The 21,733-nt window shown below is 36.8% G+C and overlaps 1 protein-coding gene across 5 annotated transcripts in view; it reads right to left on the bottom strand.

Annotated features, from left to right (window-relative positions):
• Window positions 1–21,733, bottom strand: part of KLHL13 (kelch like family member 13) — a 141,503-nt gene that overhangs the window by 60,622 nt on the left and 59,148 nt on the right. The window contains exons 1-3 of one of the 5 annotated variants that reach the window (XM_049767571.1): window positions 15,606–15,805; window positions 15,018–15,062; window positions 14,385–14,497 (exon numbers count right to left, since the gene is read on the bottom strand). The exons of 2 other annotated variants lie outside the window; for them this stretch is intronic. In XM_049767571.1, coding sequence (XP_049623528.1) covers window positions 14,385–14,482 — 98 coding nt within the window. In that variant the 5' untranslated portion in view covers window positions 14,483–14,497; window positions 15,018–15,062; window positions 15,606–15,805. Of the gene's footprint in view, window positions 1–14,384; window positions 14,498–15,017; window positions 15,138–15,605; window positions 15,806–21,733 lie in introns of those variants that run through there. 2 more of the 5 variants (XM_049767570.1, XM_049767572.1) reach the window with 2 other exon arrangements.

Here is a 21,733-nt window from a genome sequence, read left to right as displayed (position 1 = left end):
CAGCTTATGATGTCTGTGACAGTGTATAAAATAAACTTCGATTTTCTTTAAAAAAAACTTAAATGTTGAAATGAAAATTCCCCTACAACTAAAATGACACGTAGACTATAATTACACAAGAAATATAAAGAGTAACTTTTCTTAATAAGACTTAGATTATGAGTCTGGAGAGATGGCTCAAAGGACTACAGCAATGCTTTATATGTGGGATATTGAGATTCAATACCAAATGGGACCCAGGACTCTGCCAGAAGTGGCCAGTGTGAATGGCCGGGTGTAGTCACTGTCATCAAAAATTGCTATTTTAAAATTATGTAGATTGTATCTTATCAATGAGTAGTTTGTCACTAGAGATTTGATTTAGCAGTTGAATATATGTTGAGGTCCTGAGTTTGATCCCTAATGCAGATACCCATCCTCCCAAAAGAAATCAAGATTTTTTCTGAAAGGACTGAAGAAAAAGAAATATTAGGTCAATTATTCTCATTTTAATCGCACAAATAAGTACATTCTTGTCTACATGAATTTATTTATGGACACATTTAGCCTTTATGACAAAAATTAGTTGCTTACAAGCCAGGGATGTTGCTCAGTGGCAGAAGGTATGTCTTGCATGCATGAGATGTGTTCAATCTTTGGCACTGCAAACATTTAATTTATTAAATAAAATAATTACTTATCTTTCAGAGGTTTTCTTTGCTGCAGCAGAATCAGAGTCCACACAGGAGATGTTTAAAGAAGTTTAGATGATAAGGTCAGAAAGTAAAATGTTTTGATAAAGGATAAACACTTCTTTGCATGCATTCATATGTTTAAAGTCAAATTACATCCATAAGTAGTGGATGTCAGTTTTAACACCAGAGTTAGATCATTTGCTCGGCACCTGTTGTGTCCTAGGCACTGTTCCAGACACGTCCCCTATCCCTATGCTACTTAATCCTCTTAATAATCCCATTTTAAAGACAGGAATCCGAAGCTTAAACAGTTTCAGGCCTCACTATAAATCCAGTAGCTATGATTTGAACTAGAATATGATTTAGAACTTTGCACTGTTCTATTACATCAAGCCTGGAATCTGTAAGGAAGCTACAAACAAAGGTTTAACGGTAACTGACCTTATAGAGCTTTATTTATCAGTACAAGTAGCATGGCAGAGACATTAATACACTCAGTTATAAGAAAGTAATTTTCTAGATAAATTAATTCATGACCGTAACCCAACTACGAATCTGTTTGCAATCATAGTTCTAAAGTAAAGATATTATTTAAAAAAATAAAATTAATCCAAGAGAGAACAAATAATTCAACCCAAAAACATCTACTTTGACCATTTATTTACATAAAATATTACCAATGCCAAATGTTTCTTCCACTGTTATTCTCACAACATGTTTGAGGTAACAGATTATAAATTAAAACTTGGATCAAATGTAAAGAAAACTTTACTGATATCAACATTGTAAAAAGAGATTCTGAATTCCAAAGTCAACTATCTCAGTCACAGAAATAGCAGTATGACACAGACGAGGAAATTGGACTAAACAGAATGACAAATGACACTCCATTAGATAAGTATAACGCAATGAAAGTTAATTGTCCAAACTAGAATGCATTTGCACTCAATATTTCAATCTTTTCCCTGAAAAACTCAGAATGAACATTTGCTCCTATCAACCATATTTTGAGACTTTAGTCTCCCATCATTTTTTAAAACTAATATAACTATTAAACGACATCAAAACTTATACATCAAACAAAACCCTTATACATCAAGACCAGAAAAATTACTATTTAAAATTTTGATTATGTGTGATTTCTCATTCTTATTTCTCTTTATATTTATGAAAGCAAGATAGATAGAGATAAGTTGGTAGGTAGGTTATATATTAATGGGTGGCGGGATGGGTGGAAATGATGAATGGATAGTATGGATGGATAGCTAGAGAGATGGGTGGATAGATAGATAGATGCATACATATATACATGGTGACATACAAGTGGGAACTACTTAGTTTTCTTGTAAAATCTCAGGATATTCCAAGTGAAACTCGTGAAAATAAGAGACATGGCATATGACTAAAGTCTAACCTAAAGTGCTCTGCTGGTTAGGTGATGAAAAAAAATCTTTACTGCCACTTACAATGCCGTCACCAATCTACACATTCTCGTGGCATATTCTCGAAGTAGTCTTTAATCCTAGAAATGGTTTATATTTTGCTCCTAAAATGCCATTAAAAGCCATCACTTTATTCTATTCCTATAAAACTACTGTAACTAAGGCCACAATAGTGGTTATAATATTTAATTCTATACCACAACACAATTTCATAGTCATAGAAATCTTTGCTAATGTGAGTTAAAAATTGCCCTGGGAGGCTGGAGAGATAGTACAATGGGTTGGGGCACGTGTGGCTTACAGTCAACCTAGGTTCAGTCTCTGACTCCTACCAGGTTCTTGAGCACAGTAAGAAGTGAGTCTTGAGTACAGAAGAAGGGCACAGTTGAAAAGAGAAAGACAGTACAGGTTTTAAGGTGCTTGCTGAGAAGACAGGTGACCAAGGTTTAATCAGCATTACTATCATTCCATATATCAATAAGAATGAACAAAAAACCCTGAGGATTGCTAGGTGTGCCCCAGGGCCCTCCTCCCCCAAGTTGAACTACAAAAATGTTGTTGTAGGCCTGTATACATAGAGAAATAACAGTAGGAATGGGCCCTTGAGCCATGTGGTTTTTTTTACTGTGATTACATTGTGAAACATACTGCAAGTATTCAATATTTTTTAATAAAATTGCTAATGTTTTCCTGGCTAGCTGACATTTTTTTTGAGATGGGAGACGCAAATCATCTGGAGGTGAGTTATTTGGTGTTTGGAAAATTCTGCCTTCCTTTTCTAAAGAGTATGTATTCATGATTAGACTATAAATGGTAGAAGTAGACTAATATTTTAATATTATTTTAATATTATATTAATAATTAATATTGTTAATTTTAATATTATTTTAATAATATGGTACATTAGTCATAAAGCACTAAAATCTCTGTCATATAAATGGGAATTTTATTCATTTATTTCTTTTAAATTATTTTTAAAAATTGTTATTGTGGGCTGGATAGAGTACAGCTGGTAGAACACCTACCTTGAATGTGACTGACTTGATTTTAAATCCTTGTATGTATTTTTTGTTTGTTTGTTTTGGGGGGTTCATGCCTGGCAGCACTCAGGGGTTACTCCTGGCTCTGCACTCAGAAATCACTCCTGGTAGGCGCAGAGGATCATATGGGAAGCTGGGAAACGAACCTGGGTTCATCTGGGGTTGCCCGAGTGAAAGCAAAGGCCCTACCACTGTTATATCACTCGGGCCCCTATTTTTTCTTTTTTCTTTTCTTTACTTTTCTAAAGAAGTATCATCAAGTTGAGATAACAAGGAGTCAAGCTTTCAAAGTTTGTCTATGGATTAAAGTGATAGTAGAGCAGAAAGGTTCTTTCTTGGGGGTGGGGGGTTGGGTCACACCTGGCAGTGCTCAGGGGTTATTCCTGGCTCTGCGCTCAAAATAGCTGCTGGCAGGCTAGAGGCACCATATGGGATATCGAGAATTGAACCAGGGTCTTTGTCTTGCATGCAACTGAGTTGGATGTATATCCAGAACACATATGGTTCTCTGAGGCCTACCAGGAACCTCTGAGTATAGAGCAAGGAGTAATCCTTGAGCACTGATATGTGTGGCCCCAAACCAAAGGTAAATAATAAATAAAAGTTGATTTAAGTCTAGAAAATAAAAAAATGAAAATCTTCCTAAGTTTGTTGGAAAATGTTAGTTTAAATACTACTCTCTGGGGTTGGAGAGATAGCACAAACGTATGGAGTTTGCCTTGCATGTGGTTAATCCAGGAGGGACCCAGTTGGATTCTTGGCATCCTATACGGTCTCCCAGCTGTTGGGGGTGATTTCTGAGCACAGAGCTAGGAGTAACCCCTGGGTACCACTGGGTGTGGCCCAAAAAACAATCAATCAACAAAGTTTAAAAGAATAAATACTATTATCTGTAGCCAGAGAGAAAGTACAGTAATTAAAGACATTTACTTTACATGCAGTCAGTGGTTACAATCCTGGTTTAAATCTCTGGCACCACATCTTGTTTCCAGAGCACAGAAGGACTTATTCCTAAAGACTATTCCTAAGGAATGGTTCCTGAGCACTGTAGGGTGTGATCCCTAAAGCAAAAAGTAAATACAATCTTTACATACTCCATCTACAGAAAATATTTTTTTAATTTTAATTTATTTTAGTTTCTGAACCACAGTGGACTGTGTCTAAGGCTCTAGCTCTGGGCTCAGGGATGAATCCTGGTAGTGCTTAGAAGACCATATAAGGAGCCAGGGATTGAGCCCAAGTTGGCCATGTGCAAGGGTGCCCCAGGGTTTTCTCCAGCCCCAAGAGATTTTCTAATTCTTTTTTCCCTTTTTAAATTTTTTTGAGGGGGGCACATATGGTGAGGCTCAGCGCCAGTGTTCAGGGGACCAAATGCAGTGCCAGGGATCAAACTCTGGTCAGCCATGTGCAAGAATAGTACCTAAACAAATGCACTATTTTTCTACCCCTATAGCAGCTATTTCTTGCATTTATAGATCCTTAGTCATATTTTTTGTGAATCATATTTTACTGAAAAATTGTTTATTCATAGATATTCTCAGTCAAATAAATTTGATTAATTTTGAAAGCTTGGTCAGTTAAAAGAAAGCTTAAACATCTCAACTATATATCAATGTCTAACATTCAAGAGCAGCATTGAGGGTCGAAGAAGAAACTCAACAGGTTGAATGTCATGCTTTTCATTAGTGGCCCATTGAACACTAGTGCCTTGAACACTGAGATTGAAGTAATCCTTACCACTCTGGGGATAGCCTGGATTTTTTTAAAAGATTGGCATGACAATATTTTGATTATCCTTGATTCTGTTTTTTTTTCTATGTCCCATGCCATGTTAACTGTCAAAATACTACTCAATACCATGACTCTGGCATAGTTATATCATTCCCTACCTCTTCTCTCGTGCCTCTACTATGGAATTTTTTAATTTTTAATGTGGATTTGGAAGCACATCAGAGAGTGTTCAGAGACTACTTCTGGTTTAATGTTTAAGGGTCATTCCTGGCGGGGCTCTAGGAACCCTGGGTGCCAGGGATGGAGTCTTGGGTTCTCATAAATAAAGCATGCACTTTGAGAAATTTCCTGGCCGTACCATACTTTTGGTATCCATTACCTCTTATTTGGATTTGGTTACTAATACAACTTACATATTTGTTATAGAATAGCTTCTTCACATACCATGATTATATTTATAACTCTGAAAGTCACTTCCTTGCTCAAAAGTTTTTAATGGCTCCTCACTTCTTGTTAAACAAAAATCAAAGCAAATATTCTTGGACTCAAGGCAACATAGATTAGACCTCCTCAACAAATTGCACAATCCAGAAAGTAATTAGAAATAAATATATATTTAGCAACTAGAGGACAAATGACATCTACATTTACTCACAAACTGTCGGTTGTGCTTACTCTAGAATAGGTCATTTTATCAATACAAAATAATGTTTTCTGCTATTATTACCAAGTCAGTTATAAAATATTTTATTTAAGTATTTTGATATAAGGTTAATTTACATCTGTTATATGCTAAAGCTTGAAAATGAAGCTTACACTCTTTTAAGTATAAAAATATTTATGACATAAATAAATGTGGTTGATTTACTGAGGAATAATAATTTAACATTTAGTCCTCCTTTAGGAATAACACCGTCTCTCAGATTGGGTTTCCTTTATTTCCTAGTGAGTTACTTTTTAACTATACTCTTCATGCACATTATAATTTAAATGCAAAATACATCAATTTAAAACACACACCTGTTTAAAAGTCTTCCCCCGTTAAGTGCAGGACATTTGAAAGGAAGTCAAAGAACTGTTATTATTTCTTTCCCATCATTGCAACCTTTTTCTAAAAAAAATTTTTATTGAGACCAATGTGAATTTAAGTCTTTCAGAGTTGTATTTAAGGCACATAGTGACAGTGAATCAGGGCCATTCCCACCACCAGTGTTGACCTCCCTCAGCCCCTATTCCCAGCATGTATCCCATGCCTTCACATTTAGCCCCCTGGACTGCTAGTGTATCAGGTCCCTTTTGTGTATGGCTTGTTGAAGTTTGGGTCACTTGATTCTATTGTCATTAACTTTGGTTTGGGGATTTAGGTTTGACCATTTTTGATTTCACCTCAATGCTCCTGAGACCACTTGGCCACTGGGTCCTATCCAATTTTTTTCTCAGTTTGTAGGAATACAGAGAAATATGAAGCAGAACAAGATGATTCATAGAATGGTTCTGTAAAAAAAAGTGGGCAGGAGCCTATGTCTAAAATCTATAAATATAAATAAAATTAAAAGAAGAAAGAAGAAGAAAGAAGAAAAATTAATAAAAATGGGGAGTAGATGTGGCATTTTTTAAAAATAGGCACAGTAAACATTGCAGAAATTAGAAAAGAAATTCCCTTAGCCTAAGAGACACAGGGTATCTCTAGTTCTTGACCCTTGGAGCATACTGTCATGAGACCATCTACAGGCTCCTGACATGTTAGATGTCAAACTCCAAGGTCTTTCTTTATGGTGCCAGGAAATGAAGAACTGTTATTTTTCTTTTTTTTTTTTTTTTTTTTGGTTTTTGGGCCATACCCGGTGACGCTCAGGGTTTACTCCTGGCTATGTGCTCAGAAATCGCTCCTGGCTTGGGGGACTTTATGGGACACCGGGGGATCGAACCTAGGTCCATCCTAGGGTAGCGCTGGCAAGGCAGACACCTTACCTCTAGCGCCACCACGCTGGCCCCAGAACTGTTATTTTTAAGAGCAGTTGCTACCTTGGCTAAATTATAATCTTGTTTTATTTATTAAGTTACAATTTAGAGTAATCACAACTGGACCTAGTAAATTGATTTTATCTGAATTCTTTTCATAATGTTCAGCAACATAGACTTCATCAGCAAAGAAGAAATTAAATTAGGATTTCAGCATTTTCCCCATAGGAAAAACAGCTATAACTTAGGATCTAAAAAGACTGAGAATGTTAGATTGTATATATAAACTGGAGAAACATGATATTCTTTATAGTTGGTTTGCTTGTTTGGGGGACATACCTCATGTGGCCAGGAGCAAATTCTGGCTCTGTGCTTGGGTAGCACCCAAGCAACAATTTGTTTCTTGTCAAAAAGAATACTATGAGACCACAGTGCTCATTAGAGCACATGTTTTGAATGCAGGATCCATGGGTTTGATCACCAAAGTACACCCCAGAGTAGTCCCTGAGCATTGCTGCATGAGGTCCCCAAATTAGAAGTCATTATGAGGTTCAAACATAAACTACAACATTTTCCTTACTGAAAACTAAGCACTTTCAAAACCTGGTACCTCTGTCAAAATTTCTGTCTCCCTATTTAGCTTAGACACATTTCTCCTCTACAGTGTTTATTGTCATTACATCTTTTATCAATTACAGATAGTAATATAATACTAGTCATAATACTATTATCAAGATTAGATTATTAATCTGATTCAATAACAAAAAAGTTATTTAGTCTGGCTATCTTGGTTTTAAGCTCCTGCAGTAATAAAATACATTAATAAATTTAAGTGTTTATGACTATAGGATGGAAGTTAAAGAATAATATATACCCTTAATAACCAGAAGGTTTATACTTGACACCTAAGAGACAGTAACAGACCTTCAAATATTTCTAAGTAAATCTTAAAGTGAAAAAGATCTGAGTATTTTCAACTATGCCATCTCTTCTCATCATAGTATTAGGAAATGGAATAATGCTTTTCAATGCCAACTGCCATTTCAATGCAAACTATCAGAATACAAAGCACTTCTAATTTTTACACACCAATTACAAAATCATTTAAGGGCTGAAGAATGGTGTAGAGGATAAGGTGCTTGCCTGGTATGCAGCTGACCCTGATTCAGTATGTAGTCTCCCAAACATAGTCAGAGGTCTTTCCTGAAGAATAACCCCTGAGCACTGCCAGGTGTGGCCCAAAGCCAAACAAAAAGATAAGAAAATAAAATAGAGACATTAATACAATTCATTGCTTGTCTTTGCCCTTTTCTTTTCCCTTTCCCTAATTTGGCCATCCTTACATCTTATTTAAGTATTCTAAATTTCAAGCAGAATGTCTGGAATCTGTAGAATCCTGAGTAACTCCAGACTTCCCATGATGGTATGGGATATGTATTTCCGCCTCCCCTCTCTGGGGCCAGGGTTTTGAGAGGAAACATTTATTTCAACTTTAAAAAATCTAGATAAATTATGGACAACAACAATTCTTGAAAGTACCTGAAAGCAACAGAAATCCTATTTTTCAGTCTTTAAAGTTTCTGGTGTGCACCATTTTCAGTTTATAAAGTGAATTAAACGGAACTTTTGAAAAACACAATAAAACTCCCATGAAAACAACATTTTTATTTTACATACTTAAGTATGTTTCTTCAGAGTCTGAAGTTTAGATGAAGAGTTCTGAAAAGGCTAAAAGAACTACTAACAATGTGTGATCATAAACCTATAAAGGCACTTTATAAACACTATGTTCTGAAGTGAATCTTATGATTAAAAATATCATTCCAAGTTCTTTAAGACAAGCAAAACATCTGTTTAGATAGACAAATTAGAGAGAGAAGTGTCCTCTAATTGGACCACAAAAGGAACAGATGTGATATCTCTTTTCATATAAAGATAAATATGAAAAAACTTCAGAAAGGATGAACAGCTGAGTGAGGGGTGTGGAAAATGTCGCCTGAGTGATTTTTAAAGAGTTTCCAGGCTTGTATGTAATAGAGAACATTGTTTTTTCTGTGGGGAGTAACAACTGGCAGGGCTCAGGGGTTACTGCTCTATGCTCAGAAATTGCTCCTGGCAGGCTCCAGGAATTTGAACTATGGTCCTTCTGCATGCAAGGCAAACGCCTTACCTCCATGCTATCTTTCTGGCCCCGAGAACATAGATTTTTGATAGAGCTTTTTCTATATGACTCCATAGACTATACCACATTCAGGGATTGAAAGATTAGAGGAAGGCAGGAGTGATAATACTGTGGATAGGACTCTTGCGTTGCACATAGCCAACCCAGTTTCAAATATCTGCAACCCATTATGGTCCCCGAATGCACACGGAGTTATACTTGAGTAAACAACCAGGAGTAAGCCCTAAGCTCGATGTGGCCCCAAATCAAAAAAACTAAAAAAAAAATAAATAAATAAAGGAAATTTATTTCGGGGGCATACCAGTGGTATTCAGTGGGCTATTAGCTCTGTGCTTAAGATTTGTTCCTTTTGATGCTCAACAGATCATAGGGACTGAACTTGAGTCTCTCACAAACAAAGCATGCTCCCAGTCCCTTTGAGATCTCTTTATAGCCCCAGATAAGAGAACTTATTTTGACTCAATGCAAACAAGAGAAGCCCATGAATAAATGGGGGAACCTTGGTGCAATCCTGAGCTCCATGACAGTGATGGTGATTAAAGACAGCATATAGCACCTCCTTCAGAGGTGTCACAGGAAGAATTCCTGCTGTAAAGGGTGTTGAGATTCTCTGAATGACCTCTAAGGTCATTTTTATCTCAATGGTTTTGCATTAATTAATAAGTTAAGCTAGCCATTCTACAAGCTGAGATGATGGAAATTTCTATTTCAAAAGGACAAACATGCCACAAAAGGTACATTTAAATGCTCATGGTTTAGTTTTCTTCCTTTTCATAATTTGGTTAGACTGAGCATATGTCATGCACACAAATTAAGTCGACACAGACAGAAGTTTGTGCATATGGTAATTGGGAAAGTAATGAAATATGTTCTTTCCTCACTTGAGACCATCAATGTTAAGAAGTATTTGCTAAATTAAAAAAAGTTTTTTGAAACCACAAAGGTTTTGTTTTATGCACTGAATTTGAAGAAAAAAGATCATCTTGGAGGATAGAGAGCATGTCAAATTAAAGAAATGCATGTTTTAGTTGGTCTAACAAGGAAGATTTATGTAGTATTCACTCTTCTTTTTTCAGGAAATATAGATATTGGATTTGGGGGAGTTTTTTTGTTTGTTTGCTTGTTCTGGTTTGTTTATATCTTAGTTTTTGAGCAGTAGCTGGTTGTGCTCAGCTTATTCCTGGTTCTGTGTTCAGGAATTACTCCTGGAGAGTTCTGATGAATATATGGGGTTGCCATATATTTAGTACCAATATATGAAATTGAACTCAGGTCCACTGGGAATAAGGCAAACACCCTCCCTATACTACTATCTCTCTGGCCCCTAGATTTTGGGTTTTAGTTATGAATTATAATGCTCTAGCTCTTTACTACAAATAATTATTTTTACAAATTATAACTATTGTAAGCAGAAACTAAGTCACTGCGAATGCTTTGGGTAAAGGAAGGCAAGACAAATGCAGTAACACTCACCTAAAAAGGCAAAAATTCTAAGAAACACAGGATGTACCTTAGTATGTATGCCTTGTGCAAATCCACTATTATAATGTGTTTGTTAATTCTACCCATTGCCTTCTCTTTTTTCCCCATTTTCTTGCTTTTGGGACACATCTGGTGATGTTCAGGCGTTTTTTCTTATTTGGCACTCAAGAATTACTCCTGGCGGGTTCAGGGGGCCAAATGGGATACCAGATATCAAACCTTGGCTGGTTGCATGCAAGCAAGAGCCCTAGTTGGCTATACTATAGCTCTGGCCCCTGCCCCCCCTATTGCCTTCCTTTTTATAGTTATACCAATACTATCAAAACTTGCTAACTGTAGATTGGAGAGACAATATAGTAGGTAAGCTACTTGTCTTACATGCACATCCCTGGTTCTTTCCTTGTCATCCCATACAGTAATTGCTGAGTGCAGAGTCAGAGTAATCCCTGAGCACAGCCAGATGTGGCCCCAAACAAACAAGCAAGCAGAAAACAACCAAAAACATCTTACAGTTTGTGAAAAAAGAGAGAGAGCAGGATGGCTAATGCTAATGTTGTTCTATTTCTGGTCATCTTTAGAATCTAGCAACATATTAATATTAACCATATCCTGTTAGCCTGAATAAAGTAACTGTTGTTTGAAAACAATGAATGTTAAGGAATGGTATAACATGGCCCTTCCAGCTTTATTTAGGGGAAAGTACAGATTAATTTATATGGTTTACACTGTCAAAAACAGACTTTACAAATTCAGTTGACACTGACCAGGAAAGCCTCTGTCAAGCTGTTCCTACTGCTGAACAGAGGAAAACACTAACCCCATCACTAATTCGGTTTTCTATCAGTCCCCTCAGTATTACACATGGCAGCCAAACTCCTCTGCATGTGTGCAAACCTAAAGCTCAGGTCGAGAACTACTCAACTAATAATTGATCATTGAGGTCAAAAGATCATTTTCCTAAATAATTTATCTTGAAGATATTTTTCTTTACCCACAGCATAACACGTTTTGCAGTGGTCTTTATCTTCTATGTAAGAAGCTATTTTTTCTTAAATGTTGTCAGAAATACTTTCATCAATTCATCTTGAAAAGATGAAGAATTTTAAATATCTTTGAGGTTCTTCAGCAAAGCAAACAAGGTGGGGGATCACTTTTGTGTTCCATTTTCTTTCCCCTCTACCTCATGCCAAGGATTGAATCTGGTGCCTCACACATGTCAGGCCTGTTCTCTTCCAATGACTCCACATCCCCCATCCTTTCTGTTCTATGTTAATAAGTAAAATGTTCTCAACTGTAAATTTTCCTTAGCACACCTTCATTGTGCCTATCTGTAGTATCAATGAAAAATCATATAGCTAGGTAGTACCAACACAAAATTTACAAAGATAATATGAAATCCTTTATGTTTTTCCTGTTGTTGCTCACTTACCATAATTCCTTTTTACTATAGCTGAGAATATTAAAATTCAGCCTTTAAAAATCAGCCATGTCATTTATGAAAATAACATAATGAGTTGTTGAAAAATCAAATGATAAAAATAAAACATGACACACTCGTGCTACACATACACAAAGATACTTATAATAACTGTGTAGTGTTCTTTAATTGGGATAATATTTTAAGTATTCATATATGATTTTTAAGGCAAATTTCTAAATACCAGTTTATTGTGAGTCAGAATTTATTTCATTCCCATGTATAGACATTAGACCTGAAAGACACAAATCACCATTTAACCCTTGTTTTTCAGCTACATAATTTGAGAGTGAATGTGTTACTTTTGAATACACCTATACTATGGTTAAGTATCATTTTTTGTTTGAACTGTGAAATATAAAGAAGCACTAATAAGAATGTGTTAAACAGGGTATTTTTAATTCTATCAAAGAAAGAAATACATATTAATTCCAAATTGTCAAAAACTAAATAATTTATATTATTTTGTTTAAACTCCCCCTACCTAGCCTTTTCTCATATTTAACGTATTTATGTCAATGTGTATTTATTTTATTTGTAAAGAAAAATAAGTTAAGGCCAATTTAACAATACAGCAAATACAATGTCATAACATTCTAGCATTTCAAAGACATTTTTCATTCTGCTCGTGAGTACTACCAACATCTCATTCACATGCAAGATCTGTGATATTTTCAAGCTTGTAGCATAGAAATCAATTTACTCATACTATCATGTCAGAGGTTAGTGTTTAAAATGAAAAAAATATTTATTAAATTTGCTGGATATTAAGCATCGTCTAAGCTTGTGGTTATTAAGATTAAAAAATCCCTTAATACTAGCAAAGCAGCTGCAATAAGATTTTCAATTTGGACTTTTTGGACAGAAAATATAGCAAAAATATTAGAATCATTCATAGCTTTAATTGATTAGAACCTATACATTCTAGCCTGTGTGTTTATCATAAAGTTGCTTTTAGTAAATCTTAGGTTATTCTCACTTGCTAAGATTCATAAAGCTAATAGGCATATCTCATTTTCTCAAATTATTTGAAGGAGCTCCATTAACTTGTCACCTCCATTAACATGTCACCTCAATTAATTTGTGCTTTTTACAAAGACAGCATTTGAAAAATAGAACTGATTTCTCTCTTTTTTAATACAAAAATATTTTTAATTTTATAGGGGAAAAATTCTAAGCATCCAAACTGTAAATTAACCTGGAATATCTTTAAGAAGGAGCATAAAAATAATTTGAAAATAAAATGACTAAACTGCAAAATATCCTCATTTTTTCAGTGCTAAGGAATAACTTTTGTGGGGGGGGGGTGAGAGCACACCCCACTCACTTAGCAGATAAGTCTTTAAAAATGTAAAAAATAGAGACACCACTGACATCTGATTCTTATAAAAAAACAAAAACTTAGTAATAAAAGGACAATTCACTAGATTCCTAAGAACACAAATAATCTAAAGCCTGAAAGCAGGAATATTTTTTCTATCTTTTCTACTAAAAAATATTTAAACAGAACACTCATAGTTAAGGTAGATTTTTATACAAAGCTCTTTTGTTCTGATATATATGTACATCAATATTATTTTAATGTATATTAATTTATATTCTAGCTTTCCTTCACTTTTTTTTTACAAGAGGATGCAGAAGTACATTAAAACAATGTTTTATTATAGCTCTTGAAATTTGTTTTCAAAACTGCACTGTGTAAGTTAAAAAAACAGTATTTTGAACAATTTATAAAGGCTTCCCACTATATAATTAAAGTAAGTGTCTAATTTAGAAATTTGTAAAAGAAACACTTTTCAACATCCTGAATACAGACTACTAGCCACTGAAGTATAATTCACACAAATCCTAACTTACACTTCAGAACTTGAATTATAAAAAGAGAGAATATCCAACACGAAAACCCATACAAATAGAAAAGTCTTGATTGCAAGATTCATCTTGTGATCAATGTCTTAACTGTGAGATTTCAATTCACTAAAAATAACAGAACCCTTTCCCACATTGAACGCATCAACACCAATTATCGGCAGTTTCTTGTGCCATTACAGAAAATAAATCATCTTAAAGGTTTTCAATCTACACTTCAGAAAGCCAACATATATAAAAGATTAAAATGTATCTTGATGCAATTAATCTGGGATACCTTTCCACGTTCATATTAGTTATTAGATCACCATTAGCACTTTAGATGAAAAATAAACATAAACTCCTAGGAAAAGAAAACAATGGCTCAACGTGGGCATGCCCGTGTTTTTGAAACACGAGCAAGCTGGAGGTTTTTCACACTGGGTGTTTGGGGATGTTGTTTGGGGGGAGCACTATTCCCCTTTTACCACCGGGTTGATTCATGAATGACATATCCCACGTTAATATCCTATTTCTCTCACTTACATGTATGCTGGCGAAAGTGGAGTTGACCTGGATGTTTTAAGCACAGGAACTGGGAATTTCCAGATCGCTGGAGAGCTGGTTTTCCATTTCAATGGCATGTTGTCACCACGGTACTACAATAACAGTAAACAGCGTTTCCATAACAGACTACCAACTACAACTTCCATTCCACACTGTACTGACTGATCCAGCAGTAGCTGTGCCACCAAAGAAGAAGCACATGATTCGGCCGGGCCCTGACACCGATGCTTCCAGTCTGTAAAATAGGGCTGCAAGGTACCTCCTTTAAATCTGCCTGTCCCCTAAAGCCATAGGATGACACTACCATGCTAACTCAACAATAAGTGCCGCCTTCTTAAGAAAGCCTTGACTGCAGTATATATGTATACGTGTGTGTATATATACATGCATATATATATTTATACACACACGGTGCACACCACACAAGGCAGCCTTATTGAATAAAAGCAGGAGTTAATATTGTTATTTTTAATTTTAGGTTTGCATTACCATTGTTCTGCTTTAACAGGGGCGCTGCAGTCCTGTACTATCTTCTGCAACAATTAACCTGATTTCTGACCAATAGCAGCAGGAAAAAAAAAGCAGGTTTCATATGAAAATGCAACAACATACCTACTCAGAATACACTTGTCATCCTCTGAACAGTCTTCTTTTGAGCTGCAACAATACAAATGGGATATAAACCTCAGCATAGCCTTAGGCCACAGCTCATTGAGATCACTGACTTAATTCAGCTGCTTGCTTTTCTCCTTTGCAAGCGCGGGCCACACACAAGAATGCCATTATGAGAAAGAGCCCGTTTCCCAAAAAAGACCCGGTCTCTAGCTTTTCCAGTTAGAGAAGGCCAAAAATAAAAAAATTAAAAAAATTAAAATAATACTCTGAGAACAAATCTCAACTGCTGCAGAACTCTGAACGCTCTTCTAGCAGCTTCTGCTTCAAGTTGCTTTGCCTTTCCCTATTTTTTCTTTTCTCAGCCGGGCTGAGCCAAATCTCAGACACTGACAATCTGTCCTGGTCACAAGAATATCATTCTGTCTTCTGCGGCAGAGTAGTGAGGAGCGTGCTCTTAATAGCAGTCCTCCGAGGCACGCTATCAACAATCTAATTCAATACTGCCCTCCCCTTCTCTCTCCCCCTTTCCCCTTCAGTTCACCCCCTCCCTCTCCCACACCCCTTCCCCCGCCCCAAACAGCTCACAAATTGCCTCGAGGAGAGACCAATGCTGGCTGGCCAAGCAGGTGTCCAGCAGGGACCATTCGAAAGCAGGCGACAGGGGCAAAGATCCTCCAGGGGGTTAGTCACTGATGAGGAGGTTCAGAAATTCAAGCCACCGTGCAAGATGACAGCTCGAGGTATTTTCATGAAAGCAAAGGCGAGCAGCCTGAGTCCATGTCGGGGCTTTGAAAAGACTGCCAGACAATAGCGTCCCAAGTGCCCCCAAAGTGAGTAGGTGTTTTAAGTTTCTCTTTCCAGCACCCAATTCACTCACAGCTTGCTGTTCTTTTATTGCTTCTCCTCTCTCTCCTCTCTATCTCTCTCTCTCCTCTCTCCACTCTCTCCTCAATCTCTCCTCTCCTACTCTCTCCCTCTCTCTCCTCCTCCTCTCTCCTTCCTCTCTCTCCTCTCTTCCTCTCACTTCACCTATCTCCTCCCCTCTCTCTCTCTCTTCTCTCATCCTCCTCTCTCTCTCTCTCTCTCTCTCATCTCCTCTCTCTCCCTCTCTCTCTCTCTCTCTCTCTCTCCCCCCCCCACCTCTCCCTCATCTCCCTCCCTCCCTTTCAGTCTTTTTTCTCAGACACGATTTTTTCAAAAGAGAAAATAGGATGTAATTAGCAGGGTGGTGAACTCTACTTTAAGGTTGAAGAATTTGACTTCTGGTGGGGAGCAAGAAGTTGTTTTTCCCAAATAGCTACTAAACACCCACCTTCCTCACACCCCTCTACTTGTCCCTAAAAGCAGAATTAGCCCTCATCAATGCAGGCTTAATAAAGGCAGACCTGCAGTGATAAGAAATCCAAATCCTTTTAGAAAAGGAAAAAAAATAATAAAAAGATGTCAGAGGGGTAATAAAAGAGTTCATGCAGACATAAAAGTGCATATTTGAACAATGAACCTGTTCTCCCAACTTAAGGAGGTGGCTTTCAGATGATTTTTCCAGTCCCCCCCCCTCAGTTTTCCCAAGATTGAGATTTCATTCCTTAAGAGCTTTTTCTCATGTGTATTCAAAAAGCACAGATGACAAAAACTTCTTTCAAAAGTTCCAAAATATATCATCCAACATGCCAGAAATACAGCATGAAATCAGCTAGAGGAATCACAAGTATTTCCTTTAATATACACATAAATATTCTGAAGTACTCAAGAAGTATTTTCCCATGAGATCTAAATATATATGTATATGTAGTGTTTACATGGACACATGGGATCGGAAGTTCATTTTGAGATAATGAGCAATGATGCATGGACTTCATTAAGTGTTAAATAGATATCAGCCATCACTAGGTCACCAACAATTTGTATTCAATCAAACAGCAAATAGCTACTGAAACAAACAAGGGTTAAATTATATTTCCAGTTAGATTCTATTACCATTTACACACAAAACCATCTTATAGAAAAATTCAAACGACTTAGAGAAAGAAGCATTAATCAATATCTAAGTGGCCAAAATATTCTACAAGGTTAGAAAATTGCTCTAACACAAATGATACACAGTATTTTACATTAGGAAGATTTGTGTATTAATTCCTAATAACTATGGAGCACAAAAGTTCCAGGAACAATCAGCAGTGGCCAGCTTGCTGGAAATGTAAAGAAACACACACACACACACACACACACACACACACACACACACACATTCATCAAATGTCCCATTTCCAAAACCTGAAACCTCTAACAATCTAAATGATAAAACCGAAAATAACTACAAATTAGTTGTACATACCAAGAAGTTGATGATTTAGAAATGCAATTCTAGAAATTTTCAGATTATGGAAATATTACAAAGCAGTAAGTGCAAATATCACTTCTTCTGAGAAAAAAGATCCTCCCCAATATCTATAAACATATTATTGAGGTGTTTCCAGCAGTTTGCTTGCCTATAAAGATTTAATCAAGACTCACTCTTCAAGCTAATGCTGTCCCTTGAACATGTGTCTCTCTTTGCTTGTTTAAATTTCACTGTGGAGAAGTTTGTGTTCTCTCTGAACACATTCTTTTCTCTCCTATCTTTCTAAATGTTTCAATATAAGCACACTAGCATACTTGTGGCTCCAACAAAACAAAACAAAACAAAACAAAAACAAAAGCAACTACTCAAAATGTCTGGATGAGAAATAAGTGAATGCTAAGCTATGTGGGTACCAAGACCCAAAAGCAGATGAAGATAAATTTAATGATAAAGTTTTAGAGATTTCCAAAAAGCAACAGCAATTAAAAAAACCTGTTCATTGCCCTTATTCTATTCCCATGAAATCAGCCACTATCACAAATCTTTGTCAATTTTCAGTCTAGATTATGTAAACATAATATTTTTTGTTTTATTTTGGTTTTTGGGCCAAACCCGGCAGTGCTCAGGGGTTCCTCCTGGCTGTCTGCTCAGAAATAGCTCCTGGCAGGCACGGGGGACCATATGGGACACTGGGATTCGAACCAACCACCTTAGGTCCTGGATTGGCTGCTTGGCAAGGGCGAATGCCGCTGTGCTATCTCTCCGGGGCCCAACATAATGTGATAATACCCTACTTTTTTCCATATTTGAAGACTGTACTATTAAAGACCCCAAATCTAGAAACATTTAATATGAAGTGAACACTTATTAATTAATTTTTCCTTTCATAAATGATTAGCTATAGTTTATAACTATCTGTCATGAGCAAAAGGTTTTAAAATAATTCCTTTTAAGTAAAGATATGGTACCTGAAATATACTTTATACTACTAATTTACTCAACATCACTATTCATCATACATCATTTAGAATAAAGCTTAATTAGGTAAAATCATGCCAATTTCAAGTAAACAGTAAAAAGTCATCAAAATTTAGCAACTATTTTCCCCACCCCTTTAGCAACTATTTAATGTAATCACTATTATATTCTAGAACCAAAAATGTTTACACCACAAGGATTAAAAAAGAAAATAATTAGACATCTATCTTAAAAATAATTTTTGTATATTCAATGTCCACCAATATGCTATTTAGACTGGGAAATGTCAAAAGCACTCATTCACATAAGAAGAAACATTTATTTCATTTACAAAAAAAGTGGCTTCTATTACAGACAACTGCATCAAACAAGACAGAATAACAACATACAAAGCTCTTCAAAGCATTTTTGTAAACAATAATCACTGAAAATACCCATCAAATGTGTATTTCAGAGCTACAATAAACAAAGGACTATGGCAGGGCTTGGCCAAGGCCATTATGGAGTTACTCTCATCTCTGTGCTCCAGAGTTTTTTTTTTAGCAGTGAATGGTGGACTACGAAGTGCCAGGAATGGAACCTGAGCATCTTACATGCATAGCATATACCTAACCTTATGAATCTGTCTTTCATTTTCTGTTTCTGCTTTTTTATTGTGCCACTCCTTAAAAATGGGTATTTCTAGATTAGAGAGACAGCTCAAAGTGCTGAGTGCATACTTGGCATTTGGAAGGCCTAGCTAGGAGTAGGGATGGGGCTTGTAGGGGTAGGGGGAGTTAGATCCCCTGGAGCAACACTGAGCACAAAGTAGGGTATACCCCTTCACACACACACACACACACCAGCACCACAGGGTGTTGATCCCAAAACCAAAACCAAAAGACTGATCTCTCTCTCCTTTCTCTCTCATCTTTCTCTCTCTCTCTCTCTCTCTCTCTCCTCTCTCTCTCCTCTCTCTCTCTCTCTCTCTCTCTCTCTCCCAAGCCACACCCAGCAGCACTCAGGCTTTACTCCTGGCTCTGCACTCAGAAATCACTCCTGGCAGACTTGGGGAATTGATTATATGGGACTGGGATCAAACCCAGGTGGTCACATGCAAGGCAGATGCTCTACCTGCTGAACTATCTGTCCGCCCCCAAGACTGACCTTTCGATAAGAAGTATACCATATTTAATATATGTCTGTGTTTTCTAAAGAAATGAGAGCAAAGAAAAGCTATTTATTCCTGTAATGACATGCATACTTAAAGCAAAAGTGGAAAGCACCAACAATACCAAATGGTGTACCAAGACTCTCAAATTCTTAGTTAAGAATGACCAGGGAGCTAAAGGTGGGTGATAAATTAAGCCAATCATAGTATGAAGAAACATGAAATATGTCATATTTGCCTCTAATGCAAATGTTTCTAAACAGCTTCATAGTAATATTCAACTCACTGACTACTACAGCCTATTCAAATCCTACCACCTCACAACCACCTCACTAAACTAAGTCTCTCTCTCTCCCCCCCCCTCTCCCTCTCTCTCTCTCTTTTGATAGTACCTAAAAATGGACCTATCTTTTTTCTGACAGTTTTGGTTGTCCTGTAGTTGGAACAACTAATGGCATTAACCACAGTTTTTGATGAGCAGGCATTGTGTAATTTCTTCAGTCCTGACAATAACTTTTCAAATTAATATAGAATATCCAAGCTACTCACATAGCTCATAGATGATTAAAGATATGCTAAATTGCGCGCTCTGTTTAAGTTCTGCCAATCAGTAAAAATACTTGAATGACAACCAAGTACTGCCATTAAATCCTTTAAACTACATATTAAAAAAATTAACTTTTGGACAACAGAAAATAATTCTTGTTTTGATTTGGAGCCACACCCGGCAGTGTCCAGGGGTTACTCTTGGCTCTGCACTCAGAAATAGCTCCTGGCAGGCTCATGGGTCCATATGGGATGTCAGGAATCGAACCTGGGTTAATCCAGGGTTAGCAATGTGCAAGGCAAACACTCTATGCTGTGCTATCACTCCAGCCCCAGGAAAAAAAAATTCGTAATACAACAAGGACCCTTTATCATAGGAATTAGAAATATTCACATGAACACACATGTTCCGTGTATTAGGCTCATTTATTTGTTTCAGGAAATTAAGTGCGAAATACATAAAAAATTTCTTATGGGGTAGGAGAGAGACAGTAAGGTATTTGCCTTGCACAACACCCACCTGGGTTCAATACCTGATCCCCCATATGTTTCCCAGAACTCCCCATATTGACCCCTGAACACAGAGCCAAGAGTAGACACTAATCACAGCCAACTGTGGCCCCCAAAAACAAAAACTGAACTAAAAATGGTATTAAGTAATGTGGAGGAAAGTACTCTCCTCATCTTTAAAATTTCAGAAACTAGAAGTGTATTTATTAAGTTCTTCCCCACCCCGATGTTTTTTGTATTTGGCCATGAGATTGGGTTAGAACAAAATTAGCCAGCATGGAATAAAAGCAGGAAATAATCGATTAGAAAACCACAGGGGAAAAAAAAGAGTAGGACAAGGGAGGTCATGATTGGCTAGAAAAATGGAAAGTCAGAATGGTAGTATTCTCTGTATTTATGTCGCAAGCAGCTTTGTAATCGGGGCTCTGATGAATGAGGTCGGAAAGCAAAGAGGGAAAAAAATGAGTCTGAAAGATCCAGTTGTTGAGAACCTGATGTCCCACTAATTCTGACCAATCAATGACTCTCATTGCAGTGGAAAAAAGAATTAGCAGGGAATGAGAAATTCAGAACTTCTCAAATCCATATACCCAAGTAAGTCTTTATGCATCTTTGACATGCATGGACTGAATTAATTGACATGTTTTCTCATCTATTTGTTTTAAAAAGGCTTAGGAACCTTTATCTCCTGGAGAGACAGTGCAGAGGGTAGGGCTTTTGCCTAGCACATGGCTGAAAGTGGTTTGATTCCCAGCACTGCACATATTCCCTGAGCACTATCAGGAGTGATCCCTGAGCCTAGAACCAGGAATATGCCCTGAGCACCACAAGGTGTAATCCAAAAACAAACAAACAAACAACAAATTAATTTTAAAATAAAATAAAGTGTTAGGAGCTGGAGGCATAGGGGGTAGGGCTTTTGCTTTGCACGTGGCTGACCTGGACAAACCCAGGTTCGATCCCTGGCATTCCATATAGTCCCCAGAGCCTGCCAAGAGCAATTTCTGAGCCAGAGCCAGGAGTAACCCCCGAGCACTGCTGAGTGTGGTCCAAAAACAAAAATAAAAACATAAAATAAAATAAAGCTTTAAGGATTTTGTATGTAATAGAGTGGTGATTGGAGGAAAATACTGATTTTTCTAATTGCATGCTTTGTAAATATCTGGTTTTGAATGAATACTTCTCTTT

This window comes from Suncus etruscus, chromosome X (assembly GCF_024139225.1).
Source record: "Suncus etruscus isolate mSunEtr1 chromosome X, mSunEtr1.pri.cur, whole genome shotgun sequence".
In the NCBI taxonomy this organism is placed as follows: Eukaryota; Metazoa; Chordata; class Mammalia; order Eulipotyphla; family Soricidae; genus Suncus; species Suncus etruscus.
This window is presented reverse-complemented; position numbering and strand designations above follow the sequence as displayed.